General features: G+C 47.4%; 9 protein-coding genes across 9 annotated transcripts; 4 read left to right on the forward strand and 5 right to left on the reverse strand.

The window, feature by feature from the left end:
- Positions 1-154: 154 nt before the first annotated feature.
- N7508_000495 (zinc-dependent alcohol dehydrogenase) lies at positions 155-1,704 on the forward strand (the record flags this gene model as incomplete). The annotated part of the gene is made up of 5 exons (XM_058458580.1): positions 155-317; positions 368-463; positions 515-742; positions 796-1,373; positions 1,426-1,704. The coding sequence occupies 5 exons, from the start codon at positions 155-157 to the stop codon at positions 1,702-1,704; spliced, it is 1,344 nt and encodes a 447-aa protein (XP_058324802.1).
- Positions 1,705-2,660: 956 nt separating this feature from the next.
- Positions 2,661-4,844, reverse strand: N7508_000496 (uncharacterized protein; the record flags this gene model as incomplete). The annotated part of the gene is made up of 1 exon (XM_058458581.1): positions 2,661-4,844. One exon carries the CDS (start codon positions 4,842-4,844, stop codon positions 2,661-2,663), a length of 2,184 nt encoding a protein of 727 aa, XP_058324803.1.
- A 2,902-nt stretch (positions 4,845-7,746) lies between these two features.
- On the forward strand, positions 7,747-8,624 carry N7508_000497 (uncharacterized protein; the record flags this gene model as incomplete). Its single annotated transcript, XM_058458582.1, has 4 exons — positions 7,747-7,801; positions 7,852-7,891; positions 7,945-8,557; positions 8,601-8,624. 4 exons carry the CDS (start codon positions 7,747-7,749, stop codon positions 8,622-8,624), a joined length of 732 nt encoding a protein of 243 aa, XP_058324804.1.
- A 1,066-nt stretch (positions 8,625-9,690) lies between these two features.
- Positions 9,691-11,308, reverse strand: N7508_000498 (cytochrome P450; the record flags this gene model as incomplete). The annotated part of the gene is made up of 2 exons (XM_058458583.1): positions 9,691-10,848; positions 10,904-11,308. 2 exons carry the CDS (start codon positions 11,306-11,308, stop codon positions 9,691-9,693), a joined length of 1,563 nt encoding a protein of 520 aa, XP_058324805.1.
- A 758-nt stretch (positions 11,309-12,066) lies between these two features.
- Positions 12,067-13,661, forward strand: N7508_000499 (uncharacterized protein; the record flags this gene model as incomplete). Its single annotated transcript, XM_058458584.1, has 3 exons — positions 12,067-12,315; positions 12,365-13,499; positions 13,558-13,661. The coding sequence occupies 3 exons, from the start codon at positions 12,067-12,069 to the stop codon at positions 13,659-13,661; spliced, it is 1,488 nt and encodes a 495-aa protein (XP_058324806.1).
- A 327-nt stretch (positions 13,662-13,988) lies between these two features.
- N7508_000500 (uncharacterized protein) lies at positions 13,989-14,404 on the reverse strand (the record flags this gene model as incomplete). Its single annotated transcript, XM_058458585.1, has 3 exons — positions 13,989-14,034; positions 14,134-14,198; positions 14,261-14,404. 3 exons carry the CDS (start codon positions 14,402-14,404, stop codon positions 13,989-13,991), a joined length of 255 nt encoding a protein of 84 aa, XP_058324807.1.
- Positions 14,405-15,069: 665 nt separating this feature from the next.
- Positions 15,070-16,699, reverse strand: N7508_000501 (alpha-hydroxy acid oxidase; the record flags this gene model as incomplete). Its single annotated transcript, XM_058458586.1, has 9 exons — positions 15,070-15,145; positions 15,202-15,278; positions 15,328-15,581; positions 15,658-15,732; positions 15,804-15,956; positions 16,047-16,281; positions 16,360-16,462; positions 16,521-16,554; positions 16,606-16,699. The coding sequence occupies 9 exons, from the start codon at positions 16,697-16,699 to the stop codon at positions 15,070-15,072; spliced, it is 1,101 nt and encodes a 366-aa protein (XP_058324808.1).
- Positions 16,700-17,622: 923 nt separating this feature from the next.
- On the forward strand, positions 17,623-19,929 carry N7508_000502 (Zn(II)2Cys6 transcription factor; the record flags this gene model as incomplete). The annotated part of the gene is made up of 3 exons (XM_058458587.1): positions 17,623-17,845; positions 17,895-18,832; positions 18,880-19,929. The coding sequence occupies 3 exons, from the start codon at positions 17,623-17,625 to the stop codon at positions 19,927-19,929; spliced, it is 2,211 nt and encodes a 736-aa protein (XP_058324809.1).
- A 210-nt stretch (positions 19,930-20,139) lies between these two features.
- On the reverse strand, positions 20,140-21,846 carry N7508_000503 (MDR family MFS transporter; the record flags this gene model as incomplete). The annotated part of the gene is made up of 2 exons (XM_058458588.1): positions 20,140-21,474; positions 21,529-21,846. The coding sequence occupies 2 exons, from the start codon at positions 21,844-21,846 to the stop codon at positions 20,140-20,142; spliced, it is 1,653 nt and encodes a 550-aa protein (XP_058324810.1).
- Positions 21,847-22,202: the final 356 nt, after the last annotated feature.

A 22,202-nucleotide genomic window follows, 5' to 3' on the forward strand; every position in this document is an offset into this window, starting at 1 on the left:
CTATGTTGCTCATTATGATGTCAGCGTCAAAAACGCCTGGAAAGGAACGAGATAATATTATAATTGATCCTAGTTAACCTTTTCTCTCGAATGCGATTGATCAAAGTTTCAAATTGTCTCAAAAAATATAAGACTGTACTCAAATTGATCCGCAATGGCTGTATCTCAAGCAGCGAACATCGTGGAGAAGATTGTCGGCCATGGAGATGATGCCAAAATTACCACTGATGTCAGCAACTATGAAAACGAATTTGGAAAAGAGAGTGATGAGAGAATCCAGGCTACTACCTGGCAAGGCAAGAACACAATGGAAGTTGGTTAGTGATACAACGATCTTGGAGGTATCTTGCCATCCTAACAAAGTCAGTGGAAATGCCCAAGCCAAGAGTCATTGATCAGGATGATGTGATTGTCAAGGTGACAGGAAGCACTATCTGCGGAAGCGACCTTCACCTGTATCATGGTATGTTAGCCTTCTTATCTAAGAGTTACTGCTAAATTGCGTTGCGTCTAGGCGTCATCCCACAACTCCAGAAAGGTGATGTACTCGGCCATGAATGCTGTGGAGTGGTGGAAAGTGTAGGCCCAGGGACTGAAAAGATCAAATCTGGGCAACGTGTGGTTGTTTCTTTCCCTATTGCCTGCGGAAAGTGCATGAACTGCCAGAGGGAGTTCTTCTCGCAGTGTAGTGAAACTAATCAGAACACCCTCACGAATGCCATGTATGGCAATCGAACTGCTGGTATGCAGACAAAACAGCCAAGAACGACGAGATCGTTGCTGATTTGACCACAGGCATGTTTGGTTATTCTCATTTTACCGGTGGCTTCGCTGGTGGCCAGGCTGAGTACCTTCGCGTTCCATATGGAGATGTCAATCTGCTTCCTATCCCGGATGATGTTCCAGACGAGAAAGCACTCTATGTATCGGATGTCTTAGCAACATCCTGGCACTGTGTGGTCGACACTGGAGTCGAAAAGGGTGACGTTGTTGCCATCTGGGGTGGCGGGCCGATTGGACAGATGTGTGCACAATTCAGCTTTTATCATGGAGCCAGCCGTGTCATTCTCATTGATGGAGGCAATGCTGCATGGCGGCTGGACTTTGTCAAGCAAAAATTGCCAAAGCTTGAGACCATCGACTTCACCGATCTACCCAAGGGTGAGTCGGTAACATCACAGCTGAAGAAAATGGTCACAGGAGGCCCTGATGTCGCTCTCGAGTGTGCTGCTGGAGAGTATGCAAAAGGATGGGCGCATTACTTTGAGCAGATGCTCGGAATGGAGACAGATACTTCGGAACTACTGAACGAGATGATTACTTCTGTTCGTCCATTTGGACGAGTAGGCGTGACGGGTATCTACGCTGGATATGTGAGTCGTGCGTGACTATGTGCCCAGCCAAGCTAATGAATATTATTTACAGACTAATCATTTCAATATTGGGGCTTTGATGCAGACTGGTGTTCATCTTATGGGCAACGGCCAGGCCCCCGTACACAAGTACTGGAACCATCTCATGGATCTCATACAGACGAACGAGATTGATCCACTTGTTATGGTGACACACCGATTCCGTCTTGAGGATATGGCAAAGATTTATGAAATGTTTGATAAACGAGAGGGCGGGATACAGAAGGTCTTCGTACAGACCAAGCATTCTGGCCCTGCATCAAAAGGAGCCCCCACATTGACTGAATTTTGATAGGTGCTCTAAATAGTGTCCCATTGAATTTCGTATATAATCAGAATGGTGATATTAATAAGTTTCAATATTCCTGCAAATATCTGTCTCAATCATCGTTAAATAGTCCAAACACGGTTCGTTATCCACCAAAAAAACATAGTTTTTGTAGCCTCCGAGAAATACATTTTTTCAACTAACCAGCTACTGTTGTTAGTGGTCACAATAGGCAACTTACATTTCAAACTGAGAGCTTACCGATCAAGGATCCAACAAGTGTTCCACCAGAGTTTTGAAAATGTCAAATAGTCCGTACTCTCACACCGGATAGGTACACAAACCAAAATCACATAAGTGAAAGAGAAGTAAATACTTACTACCTGCTCTTGAGCACCACTTGGACCAAACCTTACTGGCTTTTCATCCTCGGGTTGTTCCACAACCATAAAGATTTCTGCTAGCACGGGAGTCATGATCATTTTCATAGACATGCCGATGAAAGAAAGATCAATAAAAAGCCCGGCTTCCTGGAGTTTGCTCTCGCCAGTGTGAAATCGTAGCAGTATATGCATGATACCAAGAATTATGTAGCCGGCACAAGCTACTGGGTAATTTCAAACGCGCTCGCAGTAGGAGCCTAATATTAAGATCCATGTTTATGAACATCTCACTTTTCAGGAGCTTGGGTTCTGTAATATAGTACTCGCCAACGATGGGAGAGAGGAATACGGGGATCATCCGTGGAATGAACGCAAGCGCTGTACGCGAGGCCTCAAATTTGGAGACTTCTTGTAGATACAAAGGTAAAGTAACATCCAAAGCATCCATAGTCGTAGCTTGGACTGAAACGCAGATCAGGTCACGGTTAACTGTACATTCTTGTTCGGGATATTATTATTTTTAAGATATATTTACAAACTTCGAAGCCCACTTAGGCGAGCCCGCAAAGAAAATGACAGAGAGAAGGGGGTGTCTGATCACAAATCCAGCAGGCTTTCTGGGACAGCAGTGAAATGCATCAACGTGTTGCGTAGCTTTCCCAACAAGCCGTTGATCCCACATTCCGGAACGAAGTGGCTAGAATATGCCAGTGTCAACTTGAGCATACCACCTTGCAGTTGCTCCGAGATAAGCTTCAAAGAATTATCAGTGGGTTCAATGGGAATATAATCGGCCAAATTACAGCGCAGGTCCTCTCCTATCTGGATCTCAGTCTTCTCAGAAAGATCCTGATGTATCAACAGATTCTGCGGCTTAGAGCCCGCGACCCAGTCGGTACTGCGAGATACAACGTGCTCCCACTCGGCAGCTCTGAAGGGAGTTGCCTGTGTGTTTTGGTCCTCAATAGCTCGGAGGAGATCTAGTGTTGTTTTGCATTGCCCATACTGCACTCGAACAGGCACTCGGTTTGAGCACAGACCGATGATGCGGTGTGCATCTGGTACGTTCAGATTGCGCAGATTGACAAGCTGGGCGAAGACAACGTCATCGTCCCCTGACTCTAGTCGGAGGACATTTGACCAGGCTGCTTTGACCATGCTCGCCATGGTGATTCCACTAGGCAAGGATGGAATAGTGACTTTAGTTGAGCATCGTAAGATGGTATTCTTTGACTGCATTTCCGGCGCGGTGTTTGGTATTTCGGTCATACTTGAGCCCGAAAGAAGAATACTCCAGAATTCAAATGCCTCGGGAGTTTGTTGCTTGGTGACTTCGTGCGCGAACAGAGCATATTCCGTTGAGCTGACAGCATTTGTCGGGTCTTGATAGAGCTGACACAGATCGGAAACCAAAGTCTCGGGACAGACACTGTCATATTGAGCATGTGATAGTTGGATCATCAGAGCATTCTGGTTTCTGACTCCAGTGATTAGAGTAAAACACAGGGGAAGTGTACCAAGAGGGAAGGTGTTTTCGGGATTGACTGTGCACAGGTTATGGGCAACTGATATCGGATGTTGAGACGCGTCGGTATGCACGGTGAAAGGAAGATCAAATTTTTTGAGTACAGTCTGTACTAATGTTTCGTCAACCCGTGTAAAAACAGACCGGAGTGCAGTATGGGACTCCAGGAGACGTTGGCATGAATCTTCAAGCCTTGAAGAGTCCAAGGGCCCGGAGAATTCCAGAACAAAGCAGCCCCCCTCGTGGTTGTTGAGTAGCCATTGCTGTGTTTGCGTGCATTTGAAAGTGCCTGACATGCTCTCAGGAGATGTCGTGGCTGAATCTTGGTTGGTATTTTCTTCAGGTTGCTTTTCGAAGATCGTGTCACAAGGAGAAATTGATGAATCGCGGCTTGTGGGAGGAGTATTGTCTCCCTTCGCAACATAATCTCCAGTAGTTTCCGTCCATGCCACTGCTGATAGCTGCGACTGGTCTGACTTTCCGTCCCAATCGCACAAAGGCGGGGCATTTTTGTTTTCCTCGCTTTTTGTAATTACATCATGTAGACCCAGTTCCTGTCTGCGCAGCTGAAGACGAGAGTTCGACGATTCGTCCCCCTTGAGTCCATTGGGTGAAATATCAAGAAGAGTTTTCAATTGGATTTCCGGGTCGGTCTGTATGCAATTCACAATATGGACCAATTGATCCATCACTATCTGTGACAGTGTTGTTGAGAGGATCACTGGGTCAAAGTCGAAACGCATATGAATCTCGGTTTGCTGGTCCACGCCAGTCAACAGCAAAGGACAAGTATCGAAATGACCACCGCTTGTTACAATTGGTGGGCTGGTGCTTGTCCAGTCTTCAATGTCATTCTTTATGACCAAGATATTTGGAAACACAGAACTTGTTGGTAATTCTGATTCAGAAAGCGGAGACATGACATCGCGTTCGGTACTCAGTAGCTTCAACAGCTTACGTACTGTCTGCTCTGGTTGAATAGTCATTTGCACAGCCGAAACCGGGTTGGCTGAGCGTTTTCCACATAGACCGAAGACGACATTGTTTGAGTTTGTGTAGGCCGCAACCACAATTGTCCAGGCAACTTGCAGAACAGAAGATATACACACAATCTCCTCTCCTGTCTTGATTGGGATCACTGAGCTGTGCTTTTCGGTCCGGCGAGCATCATAAGGCTCATCTGGCAATGGAGGGAAAACGCTTGGTTGCAAACTTTTTTCTTGATGATCATTTTGGGGTGATGGGTCAGCTTGCATAGTGATGGTATACAACAGAAACAAGGAGCTGGAAAAGAGAAAGCTAGAAAGTTCAATGGGCGCGAACATGTTTTGTATGTATGCTCCTCCAGCTTGTCTATTGAAAACCTCCAGACCCACCCGGAAACTCATGTGGAACTGATAGCCCCTTTTGTCAGATCATAGCGATCCAACCACTCTCTTGGGACGTCAACCCCCGTACTCCGCATAATAGTATGATATTACAAAGATCAAGCTTTGAGAGTATGAACAGCTTCAATTGCTGGTCCTAGGTACCTGAATACTCATCTGAGCAGGTCTGGGTAGTGACCAGTTTGACTCAGACTTCTACGCGATGGGATCTGCATATAACATTCCCAAAAACCAGCCTGTCAAAAAAGAACCAAATCAAGATCCACAATTCTCCATTATGATCGCTAGGGTTATGCTGTAGTTCATGTGCGTCACGTATGTGGTGGATCGGTGGGGCGCTATGTTTGAACTATAACCCGATAGATCGATACTGGCGACAGCCCCAGTAAGGGGGAATCAGGGGCTTCCCTGCCGCGAGAAAAATCTGCAGATCAAAATGCAGCTGTGTTAACATGTTTTATCTCAGGCCAATAGGGACTTATCATTCAATCTTGACGATTCGCGTGGGCATGTCAGTGGTATTATTGACAGCTCGGTATTCAATGGTTGTAGGATCCGAAGTTCATAAAATTGGATCTTTACTGACGATCGCTACTGTAACTGAACAGACGATTGGCTATTTAAGAGCTCACAAAGCTACAGTGGATCATCGGCCCTTCGGCTACAGCGAGCTCCTGGGTGTCTGCACCTCTTAGTCGTATTAGAGCTGCTAGCAGAGAGTTCACCGTATATATGCGTACTCTATGTATGTCTTTGACACTGCGAAGGGGTCAAAATTGAGCGCCTGATAGAGCATTAGAGTTTCAGTGAAGATTAGAGTGCAAAACACACAGTAGATTGGCCCCTATATGCAAGCCCCCAGCATTTAACCAAACTTGCCATTCCACTGTGGCAGATATGGTAGTGGTCATAAGTCCTTTCACACCCCCATGTTTATGTGATCTGAATAGCTCACCCAGGGCACTTAAAATTTGGGGAAAGAGGCGAAAAAGACAGGCTAAGAAAAGGCACGACTAATGAATGAACTGGCACACTCATTTTGAGGATTTGGTAAATAATTTGTCTCATACTTCATAGCGCCGTGGACATTTTCATGACCCCTATTGTTTTATTCCTGCCAACTCCCCAGTGCATGATAACAAAAATAAAAATAAACAGATGCTTTATCCTTGCAAGAGTGTGTATCTCCCACAATGGTTACATTGGGCCCAATGTGAACCGATGCATTTCCCCTGGAAAAAGGCAAAGTGTACCTGAGCCGTCCCCGGCAGTAGAGTATAGATCATAAGTAGGCTATAGCAGATCAACCGAACAGCAAACTGTAATTCATTCATATGTAGCGGTGACTATGCTTACAGAATACATGTACAGTACATTGATCCAAAAGAATACTGTATAAATTTGTCCAGGTTTCTGCGGTCTCAGCAAATTGGGCTGAGGGCTGGATCTGGCCCCTACACATGGTATGTATCGCCGCACAGGATTCTTTCGATGAAGAGCACGATCCACCATTAAACGTGTCTTGGCACGATTCCAACTACTGTGCACTTAGCAGGACTGGAGACCAGGTTTTTGTTGCCATCTTGCCTGGTGATGGATGGCCCCAGCCTCATCCAAACATCGAAATTAGGCTTCTCATTGGCCCGATATCTCAGCTGCCCCACATGTGCATATGAAGTGAAACGCCGGCCTCAGCGCGTAACTCGCGGTTTGATAGTATGCAGGAAGAAGACGCTTCAGGAAGAGATCTTCGGGATAATCGTCAAACTCGAGGCTCATATCAACCACAAAGGTGCTCTCGCGACGCGTATTGGAATATCCGAGGCCTTAGATTGAAATAAGAATCTGACCACCTGTCTCGTGTTATCCGATGAAAGGTAGAGATGTGGTTTACAGTGTGGAATGCTAGATTAGATTATTGAGTGAGCCAATTTAGGAAAATAAAGGTGCCTAGAGTAGGGTAGGGATATTATAAATTATATGAGTGTTGACATCTGAATGGATCGCCGTTCGGGCTATGCACATGCACCTCTGCGGGTTACGGGCGTTTAGAGTCGACCAAATCCCGGTGCCTCTTTTACCCGGGTCCCTAGGTAGATCACTTAAAATAGAAATCTCAAGGATGAAGTAGTTTGGGTTACTAGGCCGCTGTTCTTAGCTCCAAACATCAAAACCCCTCAAGGATCTAAGCTAAGAACATTTCTCTCATATTCCTGCTGCCGCCTTCAAGTATTCCACCCCATATTATGTATTTCGTTGTGAAAAGGGTTCCGAAACAATAACATTCGCCTAAACCGGGGATCAGAGTACCGAAAGTGGCTGCCACATCTATATGATGACCCTCACGACACGGCTTGGGCTTACGACATTGGTTTTGTTCGCCCAAGTCAGTCAATCACTAGCGGCTGTTCTTTCAAAAAGAGACACCACCATCACTGTCCCAGATGGTGTCACTTATTCCCAGAACATGATTTGCACACCAACCTCATGGACTGATATCGTGTCGTTTTTCCTGGGCAACTATCTAGCGCATGCGGCGACGGTCATCGCATTCCCTGGAGAACCAGCCCTCACCACCACAGTGAATATGATCTTAGCCATCCTTTTCCCTTCAATGGGCGCTAGTCGGGGATTGATGGCTATCGTCGGGCGAGGAGCTCTAAAAACTGATCCCCTAAAGCGGGCGCTTCAATCGAGAGCATTATGCATGGTGGTGCGATCTCGAGAGTGGAATCCGAAGCCTTTGCAATCTATACGCTCATTATCAGCAATGCCTATGTCATATGACGTGGATGAACCTGAGTGGTGGCCGTACCTGAAAATCGGTATGCTTTTCTCGGTCTATACACTGGAGGCTCCTGCTAAGATTGAGTAGCCCGGAATAAAGACAACTATGAGGACGACATTCAGGAATTGTAAGCTAAAGCTTTTATCCCGAACGAATTATTCTGCTCACATTGTCTTTCAGGGAGAACTATACCGGCTTATTCGAATTCAATGTCTGCACCCCTCCTTGGCTTGCACCCGAAGGGAACACATTTAGTATCGTGCCCCCGCGGTACAAGATATGTGGAACTTGCGACCTTCCTCCTGGGTATAGTCTGGCATACGTTCCGTTGCACGCCTTGGTAGAGCCACTGTCGTCGGCGGAGCGACTTCACTGCAATGGCCAGGATTCACAAAATCTATCTTCGACTTATAGCTTTGGGCCACCGCTGATTGCGCTCATTCAGATACTCTATGCCTCCGTCACTATATATCAGTCGCGCGGTCACCAAGTAGACACATATGGATACGCTGCTTTTGGATTTACCGTTGTGCCATATCTGATCATGTCGGTTGTTAATCTCCTTGGCAATATGGCTACTCACAGCTACCCATCAGTTTATCTTGTTCATACTGAACTGATGGATGAAGCTAGTAGCCGCGGAGGTACCTTTGCTGGCGCGGTTGGAACACTCAAAAGCGAGCCACTCCCCGTAAACGATAAGTTCGTTTTTTCGGGCACATGTCAACGTCGCCAAGGGTATTTGTGGGAGTTTGATTTGGGAAGAATGTTTCGCCCTGGCGAAATCGAACCGGTATATTTGAAGGAAAAGAAGTACAGGAACTTTTCTTATCCAGTACGAGCAACCAAAAGTGGCATAGTTTCTGATCATGGTTCTCAGTCATCATGTGAATCACTTTCATCGAAAGAAAACCGAGAAAAACCCCGACTTGTCATAATCTGTCCAAGTTGTCAGAACTTCAGAACCAGCTCCCCGAGGCCGTTTCCGATACTCTCCTTTCTGGTCGTATTCATTTCAGCGCTGCCCTTGGTAGCTATTGGTGCACTCTCGCGTTTTGAGGCTGGGTCGAGCACGTTGGCACAGCGGTTGTGGATTACGTTGTCGCTTGTATTTGGAATGATTATAGTCACCAATCCTATGGCTGCAGACTGGTTTATTGACAACATCCTCTACAATCCTGCTTGGGCCAAACTTCTCAGGCGGAACTTGGCCGACCCACGAGAAAAGAAACATTTCTATATGGATGTTATGGGCTTTCTTCATTTGACCTTTACTCTTTGTGTGATAACCACTCCAGCAATCGGTCATTTCGTTGTGGTTGGTAAAATGCTTTCAGAGTATGGGTCGTGCTCTCAGCTTCAAAAACTGGGGTTATAGGTCTGAACGTGATATTAATCATGATGTCAACCTGGAATAATGTACATCAACAAGATTTTTAGAGCCTTATATTAGATTCTCATTACCTACATACCGTGCTTGCAGAAGTTTGTGTCGTCAGCAATCATAGGACACATGAACCAAGTCTGCATGTGGCTAAGTAACTAGTCTTTTCGATTTCTGTTGGATCCATGTTTCCTGCTTCCACCAGTTGTTGTAGATCCTGTCAGATAGGATCCTAAGCTTAATCAACCAATGAAAGTTGTTTCTTGGGATAAATAGTTTCCAAAAGATTCAAACCAGTTGTTGGCATAGAGGGAAAGTCCATATAGCTGAATTCATAACAAATGTTTCATTCTTGTTATCATAAAGGGCAACGAAGCCTAGTCCGTGAGGTAGTCTGGAACAGACTGATGCGAATAAATATACTGAATCAATATGAAGCAAACATTCAAGTCACTCAGGCAGGGGAAACAAGGTGTACAAAAAAGGGATATAAACAACCCAAATGGGTTCCACCAAACAAATAGAACATCATAACGGAATATTTACTCAGCCGCCTCGTGCATGCGGACAGTAAGCCGATCAGCAGGAGAGCTGGTCAAAGTCAAGCCGTGTCGAATCTGACGGTCGGGGTTCACATCCTGGATCTGATCGAAGCGTTGCAAAAGACGAACAATGACATAGCCAGCCTCGGTAAGAGCGAACTGCTGGCCAATGCAAATACGCGGGCCACCGTTGAAGGGAATGTATTCCCAGCCGGCCTTGCGGTTGGCCCAGCGGTCAGGCTTGAACTCGTCGGCATCAGGGCCCCAGAGGTCCTTTCGTCGCTGCATGACATGGGTGGTGTAGATGACGGACTGACCCTTGCGAACGTAGACGGGGTCTTGGCCGTCAGGGCCACCACCGCGAGGAATGGTAGTATCGCGGGTTGCATTCCGGCGGTTGAATGGGACGACAGGGTAGAGTCGGAGGACCTCGTTCATGACATACTGTAGGTACTGACAGGATTTGAGAGCAGCAAATGTGACGTTTTCCGGATTAGAGTAAGTGCCAAAGGTGGAGATGATGGTTTCGCGAAGCTTATTGAAAATTTCAGGGTTGCGGGCAAGCATGAGAGTGGTCCAGCTGAGGAGGGAAGCGGTAGTATCACGGCCAGCCAGGAGGATGTTCAGGAGTTGTGAGCGTAACTCAATCGGGTCTCGAGTAACCTCCAGAAGGGCGTCAAGGAACACATAAGGGGACTTCCCCTTCTCAGTGTCCTTCTTTTCATTGTCGGCGGCTTGCAAAGCGGTTGCGACGACCTTGTCAACAAAGGCTTGCACTTGCTTGTCTGAGCTCTTGCTTTCCTTGGTCTCAGCGAGGAAAGCAAGCTTCTCGAATCGGCCGCGCTGCGCGCAGATGAATTGCGAATAATCAAAGTGGCCAGCGAAAGAATCCTCGGGTCTGTTCAAGCCGTTCAAGCCACCAAGCTGGCTCTCAACACTTTCGCCGAATAGGAACTCTGTGGCAGAATCGATAGTCAGGCGGAAGAAGATAGTCTGAATGTCGGTGGAGGCGGTCCAGCCGTTGGCTGCGACAGGCAGCGCCTGCATGGCCTTTTGCACATGTTCTTCCTCCAAATCTAATTGACTGATCTGCTCTCGGGTGAATTGAGGGCGTAGAAGACCTCTGGACCTGGACCAGTCCTCACCATCGGCCGTGAACTGTATGCGGTTAGTGCCCACACTAGACGGACAAAAAGGTTATCATGTGACTCACGATACCAGTGCCGAGCAAGGGGTGCAAGGCCCTCCGGCGAGAATCACCGAGTTCGAACTCTTTGAATTGTGTTGCTAGAACAGCTTGGATATTTTTGGGATCGATAGTGAAAATGCCATCGCGACCAAGGTTGCGGATCATGAAGGTAGTAACGTAGCGGTTCTCCTGCTCCGCCATAACTTCAAAGCGCTTCTCAGCCAACTCGGGCACGGCATTTTCTTTAGCTGCTGCCAGAGACTGCTTCAAGGTGTCGATTCCAATAGGATCCTTGCAAGGATACATGGGCAGACTGCCACAGCCCAGCTTTTTGGCATTGCGCGAATGCTGCCATGAGTTGATTACCATGCGGATAACCTGCAGCACGATGGCTGCGGCCGCGAAGCCCACGATGAACGTCAGGGCCATGGTGTTAGTAGTTACTTTCAAGCGGAGAACCGAGATTTTGCGCGGGCAGGAGGCGAGTTATATGGATGAATGCAGCACAAAGGCTGAGTGGGGACACTTGCGGAACACAGCAAGATTCAGTCAGGATCGTCAATGTCGGAGCCAATAAAATGCGCAACGGAGGTCATATTCGATCGGTGGTCGGAGTTCGCACTGATTCCATTCCCTGGGCCGATAGATCTCGGACCTCTTACTCGGTGAGTCCTTGGATTGAAAAGATCTCGGAGCCCACAAGTTTCACCTTCGGAGACACCGCCAGTTTGCATGTCCATGTATCCACAGAGATCTGTATCCTGCACTTTGTATCCACAAAACAATCTTCATGTTCGCGCCACCGTCGGTGGGTTACGCCTTTAGGCCTCGGTTGCACTCAAGGGGAGGTCTGTGTGGTGTCAAAACACGAGGCGGATTTCGGATTTCACGAACACCCTGTGCTCCGCACATGATGTGTACAAATAAAAAAAATATGTACTCCGCAAAGGTCCGCTGAGAATTAAAGTATAAATGAAGTCATGGGCATTGATATGTCATGCAGGCGACCCCTGTTGATGTCTGCATTAGTGTAGTTGCGACTTGGCCACTGCCGAGGTGATGAGTGATCAAAAAATTCACGGGATGAGGAGGCCTTTCTTTGATTACTTGAACTTGTCAACTTTCTAACATCACCTCAGCCCACCCCGATGCAGGATAATGGGAATTCTTCAAACGTGCTATCAGACATGCTCTCATCCAGATCCTATCTGGACTTACCCCCTGAACGACTACAGGGTCTCCCTAGACGGGAACTAGGCCCCGATATTAAACATGAGCCGGAGCGCAGTCTAAGGCCACGGAACAAGCGTGCCCCTAAAGGCCCGGAGATGACCGACCAACTAGCGATCAGTAGGGAGTCGGCAGCTCCGGATCGTCCCGCTCGGAAGCGAGGTCGGCCAAGACTGGAGACGGTCAAGGATGCGGCTGCCATTGAGGTAATTTGCCATATAAACCCTTCAAGATTCACCTAGTTGACTCCAACAGGAACGTCGTCTACAGATCCGGCGTGCCCAACGCACTTATAGACTAAAAAAAGAGTTCACTATCCAGGCTCTCAAATCTCGCGTCGATGGGCTAGAACGTACATTGGAGAACGTGTCTAATCTACTCAGTGCTGCCCACCAAGATACAGCTAGTTACCATAATGACCGACTTATGGCACAGTCGGGCACCGACTACCTGACTCGCGCACGAGAATTGGTTTTAGCCGAGCTCCATGACGCCCCTTCTACTCCCGATGAAGATGAAAAGATTGAGCGAACTCACAAATTATCGAGTAATATCTTCGGATATCAAGTTTCACATGCATCAGACAACTCAGTGGCACATTGCCAGAAGGACTATCTTTCGTACACCAATCGTGCCAGGTCACCTTCTCCGCTAATCAATCGCATCCTCCCAAACACAACAATATATACATACAGCCATCAGGAATCCAATCTCTCGCGACGCCTACACAGGTTCTGTCTCGAGCATACATATCGCTGGCTCACAGATGCTCGAACTGACCCAGCACTATTGGCTCGCGTCTTCGGGCTGGTACCCTGTATTCAAGACATGCCAGGCATAAGACGCAGTTTTCGCCGAACACTGCAGTCCGAGATTGGAAGTACATTGGAATTCAACAAACTGCCCTTCTACACGCTGGGTGGGGCAGGAAAGCACTTCCCTCGTAAAGGTAAAGATGGAACGCCCAACTTCCCGGAAAATAGTCGGAGACCTGGCAAGATTTTACGAAGGATGGTGAGAATTCTGCAACGTGGTGGTATTCAAGATTGGGATGAGGATTGGAGTGGGGATCTGGAACCTGGCTCTGTGGGACTAGACCAAGGGGAGGTGGAGATGGATCGGGATGAGAGGATCCGTTCGTTAGATCTGGATGGTGAGTGGTTTGATTGCCATGATATACAGGGTTATCTGGAGCACCGCGGTCTGGCGCTTGATAGATCATCGCTGAGGCTGGAGGTACCGCCTGCTATGGTTGGGCATTTGCATGGGTTCTCGCCGGATCGGTCTGTGGCGAGTTTGTACAGATCTCCCGACGATCTTTGCATTGACAGGCCTGCATCAGAGCTGAGCTCGTCGTCTTACATGCTGGACTTGGAATGTTTCTTTGATCGTGAGTCTACAGTCTATACCGCCCGTTTAACCTTCAACGCATACTCTAACATCACTAGTCCTCCTGGCCAACCTACGAATTCTTGGCCGCGCTCCAGGCTTCCGAGTGTGGGATGTTGACGCCGCGTTGAGATCTACCATCTACCGACGCCAGTTCTGTTAACCAGGAAGAGCATACAGCCTGTACATATATTACGACTATAAAGATACAGTATTAACCTATAGTTGTTGCCAAATGTCAAGGAATTAGAAAAAATGAACTCCATCACTGGTATTCTTCTGGGTATATATAGCGTGGATACGGAAAAGCGGTGTATAAAAGCAACAAAAGGGAAAGCAGCAAACAAGCCGCAAAAATGCCCGACACGTCACATTACAGGGATCCCAATCCTAGTACCTCCATCATGTTCTCAATAGTAGGGCGTTGGTATCGGTGGTCACGTATAGTAGTTGATCGAATCGAAAAAGCGTCCATTGATGCGTGAAGTATTTAGCAGCAGCACTCACAGCACTCGAAGCAGAGAAGACCGGCGCAACTATTTCACGCATTAGCTTGATATTTCTACTTTTTTCTGCGCAACCAGGAAATGTGACTCTGATATACAGTCCATGGATGGGTGTGATCATGAACTTACACTCCACAGCAGATACCACCGCCGTTGCCACCACCTCCGCGCAGCTGCATTTGCTCTTGGTTATTCTAGAGGCGACAAGGGTTAGTTCTTGTTCCTATAGTTATATCGCAGAGGATGTTGCACGTACGGGCTGCTCCGCAACAACAGCCTGGTTGCTGGAAGGGGCAGCAGGGCTGACAGGCTGCATGGTGACGGTGTTGGCGTTCCATGTGTTCTCAGCAGGGGCCTGGTCGTTGACCGGGGCGGACTTGAAGAAGTTGAAGTTGAACATGGTGAAAGAGGGTGTTGTAGAGTTGTAATTAAACACGAGAAGAGGGTATGCGACAGGGGATATGACAGGAAAAGTCAGACACGGGATAAAGGGGAGAATATATGTACTATTTATTTCCCTTCTAGAAATGTGGAGGATCAGCTCCCGAAATACAATGAAACAAATTTAGCGCCCGACCCCGTTTGGGACTGTACTCTCCGTACACGGGATTTTGTTACACATTCCTGCACACCAGCGTATTGGTACACTAGGTTTCAGTGCAGTAATCAGAATGATGCTGCCTGCTGACTGCGGCCGACCTATGGACCACGTATTGAGGCTTTGCACACATACGTAGTTCCCTTTAGACTGGTGGTTTTCTATATTTATTGAACTAAGACTATCTTCACCCCAAAGCAAAAATACACAGCCTCTTTTACCCACCCTTGGCCATAGTCAAGCATCATGAAAAGTCTGGCTCAGCCCTAAGTTCCTCAGCCCTGCCGCGCGAGGGCGGGTTGCCAAGAGTCTTGGCAAAACACTTGTATCGACCATGTAATGGGGAGATCAAAGAGGTTTACAGGTTGGCATAAAAGGTAGTATGCATTGATGTCAAGGCTGTTCGAGTTGCGCATATATGTACGTAGACAAATATAATATCAGTTATGTTTCTGCTCTCCATCATCCTACAGCTTCGAGAGGATACCATCTGGCAGTAAAACCGAAAGATAGCTTTTCTGAATCTCGCCGATCGTTCGGCACCTGTTTCCGATCAGCAAAGAAAAATTCAAAAATAGTCAGATGAGCATTCCACTTACCCGGCTAGTGCCATAGTGATACGCAACTCTTGGCGCAGAATTCGGATGGCTAGTTCGACTCCTTCTTGTCCGTTATACTGTCGATAGTTAGTTATGCACGACATCACAACAGGGGGCGAAACATACAGCCAAGCCCCAGAAGGGGATTCTCCCCATGAAACAGAAGTCCGCCCCAAGAGCCAGAGCTTTGAAGATATCTGAGCCTCGACGGATTCCACCGTCAACAGCAATCGGGACCCGGCCTTTGGCTACTGGCGCGCAAGAGCGAAGGGCATCCAATGTCGAAGGCATGCCGTCTAGTTGACGACCTCCGTGGTTTGAGACGACAATGCCGTCGACGCCATATTTTATAGCTAGCTCTACGTCTTCGGGGGAGGTCACTGTAAAAGCAAAGCATTAGTGGATACGTTCACATTCATACATCTGACGACAAAGAAAGGAGAAGAGAGTACATACCACCCTTGAGCCAGATCTTCAGAGAGGTATGCTCTCTCAACCAAGGAATTGTGCTCTCCCAGTCCAAGCTGGGGTCTACTAATCGTCAGCTATCTATCCTGCGAGTATAAAATACCCACCCCTTCATCCGTCGCAATCAAACATACCGTAATCAGTGCGATCGGAGGTATCACCACCGTGACTCAAGATATTCGGCCAAGACATATCTTCCGGAATGCGATACTCATGGCGGTATTCGTTCAGCCGTTTTCCAAGAACGGGCACATCAACCGACAAAAAGAGTGCCTTGTATCCAGCCTCTGCAGTACGAGATCAAGTCAGCTTCAAGAGCAATGGAATACGAGTGAGATTGAAATTCAACGGTCAACCACAAGCAGAAAAACACATACTCTCAGCCCGCTCCAAAAGCTGAATCGTAAGTGACCGATCCCGAAGCACACACATCTGCATCACATGTGGATTCCCCGTTCCTTGTGCGGCAACATCTTCAAGTGGATAATTCGAGTACGAGGATAAACCCATTGTGAGGCCATATTTTGCGGCTGCGCGTGATGTTGCGAGTTCGCCGTCTGGGTGAGCTAGTTTCATTGAGGCGGCGGGACTGAAACCGAATGGAAGAGCAACCTATTGGCTGAACTGTTAGAGGCGATTTGTGATCTGGGCTGGATTGAATTGTTCAATTCGTAAGAAAATTGGACGCACCTTGCTGCCCAGGATCTCTGTGCTTGTGTCAATCTTGTCGACATTCTTTAAGATTCGGGGACGAATCTTGTATCGATCATAGGCGGTTTCATTCTCGTTGAGACTAGATGGAAACTAGTATTAGCAATTGACACTGGCGATCCGCTTTTAAGCTCCCGTACGTGATCAAATCCATGGCTCCTTCATTGTAATAGTCTATCAGAGTCAGTATGGTCCATAGCAAACACAATTGTGGTAGCCGCTCACCTCTTACCATCGGAGCCAGTCGAGCACTTCCCAATCTCTTTAGATCAGCAATGCAGCACACATCTTTGTGAAAGGTTTCTCCGCGGTGGGCCATTGTTGCGCCAGTTGTGGGGTGTAATAGAAATGAACTTGGAAACCGAAAGAGACGACAGCAGCACGACTCAAATAAGATTTGCAACAGCTCAAGCTAACCCCAGCGCAAGACACTTATTACCAAATACAGTTATGCACTCCTACTTGCCTGCTCTTTTGCTATAGATTGGATGTCGATTTCCTATCGTGGATTTCCCCACGGGCGATCGTCGGAATTACCTGCCTGGTTAAGAGAGTCCTAAAGACTTTTAATTGGACATGGACTTTCAAAAAGTAAATTCCCCAAAGGGTCTTTTGTTTCAAGTCGTACGATATGGTGGACAATTCGTGGTGTGTGGTCCGATATTTGTTTGCGCCGCGCTGCTCATTTTATATTTCCCAACTGACTCTCGAGCTATAGTGTCGGTTTTTTCTTGTTTCTCTTGAGGATCATACCCCGAATATGAGTATTGTTTGTTAAGTGAGATGAACCAAAGTTGCCACCATCATAATTGTTTACCTAGATAATCGCATCATATCTGGTGATCTCGACTTCTCGTCGCTTGAGAAGGCTGACCAGGCGGATATAGTCTTTTGTGAGCCATGTCCAAAAGCCGCATTGAGCAATGACCGATATCACAAAACGCTTCTACTTCGGGTTATATCACAAGCGTTGACCGTCGGTATCTGAAAAGGTGTTCGGCAATGTTGATGTACTATACCAGCGCACGAGTTATCGTGGGGTACTAATGCATGGCCGCCGCGAACACTTATTTCAGTAGGAGATTCCGACGACAGTAAAGAAAAGAGACAAACGGGTCTTGGCGGTAGATAAGATAGCAAGTCACGGGTTGGGAAGGCGTTTCCGAGCTTTGCGGGGTCACCTCTACATGTTTTCTATCAGATTGCCAAAATGACATCTATTGCGATATATCTATTTTAGTTATGGTAAAAAAGCGGTCACGTCCTCGTCGGTCGCATGTGCTCGGAGGTTGCAGCACATGCAGGCGCCGGCATGTCAAGTGTGACCAGAAACGGCCCGTCTGTCGGACGTGTCGGGCTCTCGGAGTGACCTGCGAGGGATTCTCGGATCAAGTGCTTTGGATGCGCACTGATAGCGTGGAGGCCGAGGAACCTCATCGGGGCACTAGGCGGCATCTTTACACAGGTAAATTGCCTGATCAAGGATCATGTTCCGTTATTAATTCATGCTTTAGAACAATCCAGACTGTCTATGAGCGCTGCTCTTGGATCTGATCTGATATCTGGATCTATTGATGCGTCCTTGGCCGAGGTTGACTCAAGATCGAGAGACCCAGAACGTTCACTTGATAGTGATATCGTGATTGGGCCTTTTGCGGTCCTCGACTTCTCTACTGCGCCAGAGAAAACGCAACCACAGCCAGAATTGCCGGAAGTCGAATCCAACCCAATTGAGGCCGAAGTATCACCTGGAGTTGTACCTGAGCAAGTTGAAAATGTGCTATCAGAAGACGTACAAGGTCCCAGTCCTTCTTCGATCCTTGATTCGCTATCCCATATCGATGACTTCCTTCACTGGTCTGATCTATTGAGCTTCAGCCCAGACCAGAATGGATTTACCATGAGTGCTGCATCGACTATCCCAAATGATTTATCGTTCGACATGAGCCACGAGATGGGATTACTCCCAGCGGACTCGACAATGAACGACGAGCTTCTTCGGATGTTCACACCCCAGCAGACACCGCCAGATCCTATAGTGATGGAGATTGATGCTTTGAGTGACGCCCCCTGTCTGTTGAAACACTTTCAAGACATCGTCATCCCACATATAATGGCAATTCCATGCCTGCAAAAGTCACCGTGGAAGATTCTGAATGTTCCAGCGGCTGTAGTCACTTATGGTGACTCGACTTTCCTCGGAACGGAGAGGATTAGCCACGCTCGACTTGCAAATCTATACGGCTTGCTTGCATGCTCGGCCATTCACCTTGTTCTCAATCCATCAACAATTTCAACCAAACCGCCTGAGTATTGGTGGTCGGCTGCCAATCAGGCATACCAAAAAGCCAAAGATCATATGCAAACCTCGCTACAATCCGAAACACATGGTCTGAAAAAGGCAAAATACAAAGATCAGCTAATGGCTACATGTATTCTTATACAGTTCACAGTGAGTGATCCTTTCCAAGACTCTTTGAATAGTACTAACTCGCTCAGATAATGTCCGGACAGCAACAGCATGCTCGATGTTTCATGATTGACGCAGAACGACTATTACGACTTCGAGGACTATCCAAGACACGAATATCAAAAAAAGCCCGGCTTCTACATCACGTATACACCTGGCTACGAATCGTCGGCGAAAGCACTTTTGTTTTACACGACTATAATGTCTCCTCCTCCACTCTCCAAGCCCTTGGCTCTCGATTTAATTCACATCGATCAAGCACCAAAAGGTCCTCAGATACAACGGTTACTAATGAACCAAACCCCCGCCTCGATGATTTCCTACGACTTGAAAGCCAAAACTCCGACAATGATCTCAACATCGATGAACCGAAAGATCAAACCTCCGGACTACACGACATTCACCTCCAAGATTCAAGAAGCTATCCCGAAACATTATACAAACAGATTTACGGTATCCCAGAAACATGGCTTAGCCTAATGTCACAAACAACCAGATTAGCCAATGTGCTAGAGACATTCCGCACAGCGCGTAAGTCAGGCAAAGATGTCAATTTCGAAGCATGGGATACTTTACAACGACGAAGCATGCGCTTAGAAAACATGATCTGCTCTTTTAGCCTGGGTCGCACGCGGGGTGGAGTCTTGGAACTTCACGCCGACTCCAAGCCACACAGCCATATGGTCGAAGCATTAAATGCAGCTCTGGTGATTTTCTTCTACCGAAGGATCAGACAAACTCACCCAGCCGCTCTTCAAGGTCATGTTGACAATGTTATTGCTGCATTGGAGTCATGCAGTGCGGCCCTTGCACCGGATGATCCTACTGGTCCAGGAACCGCTTGGCCACTGTTCATTGCGGGATGCGAGGCGATGTCATCATCAAGGCGGGAGGCTATCACAAGTTTGCTAGATAGAGCGAGTTCTGTTTGTGGTTTTGCTGCCTTTGTGACTGCTAGGAATATCATTACTGAGGTATGGCGAAGGCAAGATGAGCATCTTACTGCTAACTGTGGTGACATAATGCCATCTTGGGTTGATACCGTGAAGCAAGGACAACTATGGCCTTTGTTTTGTTGACTAATGGGCGATTTATCTTTCTCCTTGACTTGTATTTATCTTCAACCTTACAATTGACAATCAGATGCCAAAAAGGAACAGCATTTACAAAGATTTAGTCGACCAGAATGATACAGAATACGAAAAAAAGGATAGCGTTCACGAGATGCATTAAAGATTATATTACTATGCATAATTATTCTAAAATATGAAAAAGACAGATCCAGATGTTTACGAACTTGCCGACCTAGCTTCTTCATCAGAGACAGCAGCCTCAGGCTTTGGCTTTACACTCCTCCAGCGGATCCCTAGCGAGAGAAGAAATGCAATTGCAGCAACACTAGTTGCAACATAGAACGTCCTGGTGATTGCATAGTTGTACGCATCAAGCACGCCTGGAATGTGTTCTGGAGAAACTACGCTCCTCGCTTCAGCGGAGCCTGCACTGAGAATTTTCTCAATTTCGAGCTCTTCGAATCCCCAGCTGTGAAGCCGCGAAACCAGTTTGTTTTCGAAAATAGCCTCTGCAATGGCAAGATTCACGGAAGCCCCAAAAAACTGGAAGCATTGCAGCAATGAGGTTCCGACAGGAATATCCTCTGGCTTGAGGACTGTTTGTGTGGCAACGTAAGGCATTGAGAGGGTCATACCCACACCAAGGCCTTGGAGAACTTGGAATGGGATCCACTGCTGGTGGGGAGTGCCCAGGGAAAAGGTAGAGAAGAGCCCCGTTGCTATGCTCATCAGGCCCGTTCCGAGTAGCATGTAGGGATTCGGGTATCCAAGATACTTGAGTGAAGCGCCGGTCAGTGTTGCAGAGAGAACATCTGATAGTGCTAAAGGGAGATACATGACTCCAGACTTTGTGGGTGGGGCGCCTTTGATGACTTGAAACCATTCTGGTAGGTAGTAAATGGAAATGTAAACGGCACCCATGGCGAAGAACTCGCTGAAGCACGAGAAGAAAATTGTACGCTCAGTGATCAGGCGTGGTGGAATCATGGCGTTGTCGCCTCTTCGGATTTGCCAGAGAGCAAAGACAACACCGAGGCCGGCGCCTCCGATGAAGAGACCAACGATGGTGGCACTCTTCCAAGCGTGTTCGGATCCGCCCCATTGAAGAGCCAAGAAGATCATGATAATGGCTGGAGCGAACAGGAAACAACCCAGGAAGTCCAACTTTTCCAATCTAGCAAGAACCGAGGGAGCTTTCGTCGAGCCTCGTGGAGGCGGTTTGAAAAACAAGACCAATGTCATGATGGTGACAGCACCGATGGGAAGGTTGATCCAGAAGCACCAACGCCATGTCACATGCTCTGTGAATGCACCGCCCAAAACTGGTCCAATGATGGTAGCGATTCCGAAGGTCGACTGAAGGATACCAATGTAGAAAGGTCTCTTGACCAGCGGGATGGAAATCGCAACAATGCAGAAGGCACCTGTAAAGCAACCTGCAGCTCCAGATCCGGCAATAGCACGCCCAACAATTAGCATAGGACTGTTGACAGCAAGAGCACAGAGCAATGAGCCCAGCTCGAAGACGGTAAAACAGGCGAGGAACATGTGCTGATATCGTTAATGGGATTTCCATGTATAATTGCAAATTTGGGATTATCTCACCTTCATCTCAAAGTTTGCAAACAGCTTTCCTGCGATAGGTTGCAAAGCACACATCGCAAAGGAGTATGCACTTCCATACCAGCCAATATCACCAGTACTGTTGAATTGCGACGTGATTCGGGGTATAGCCGTGGCAATGATAGACGAGTCCAGCGACATGAGAAAGATTGAAAGACCAAGCCCAGTAATGACCAGGAATAACGGAATCCCAGTCAGCTCGTAAGTGCTTGCATCGTCTGTGCCAGAGTCATTGTTGCCAGTCGACAGGCTGTTCCGTTCGGAGTCGCGTAGACCCTCGACGGGTTCTTTCTCGGCCATTTGATGTGGCTCTCAAGGCGTAGGTGGCTTAATGGGAAGACAATTACAAACGTAACCAACAGTCTTATATACCAAATGGACGATAAAGTGGATATACTGTACTCTCATTCCCGGCTAATCCACTTTCGGCCTAGCGCAGGTGAATCAAGATGACTCATGATGGCTCAAGGCACATCATTGGCCCGCAGCATGGCAAGTATAGTTGCTACAAGCGTGTATAAACACCAGATCTAACGTCAGTTTTGTTGTTTATTCTTGATCAATCACAATTAATTGCTATATATACATTTAGCGCATTGATGAGTGCCTTTCTTGGATCATCGAGGCTATGCCACTTGGGCGCTTGCATTGTTTGC

The sequence above is a fragment of the Penicillium antarcticum genome, assembly GCF_028974205.1.
Source record: "Penicillium antarcticum strain IBT 31339 chromosome Unknown utg000001l_segment0_segment0, whole genome shotgun sequence".
In the NCBI taxonomy this organism is placed as follows: domain Eukaryota; kingdom Fungi; phylum Ascomycota; class Eurotiomycetes; order Eurotiales; family Aspergillaceae; genus Penicillium; species Penicillium antarcticum.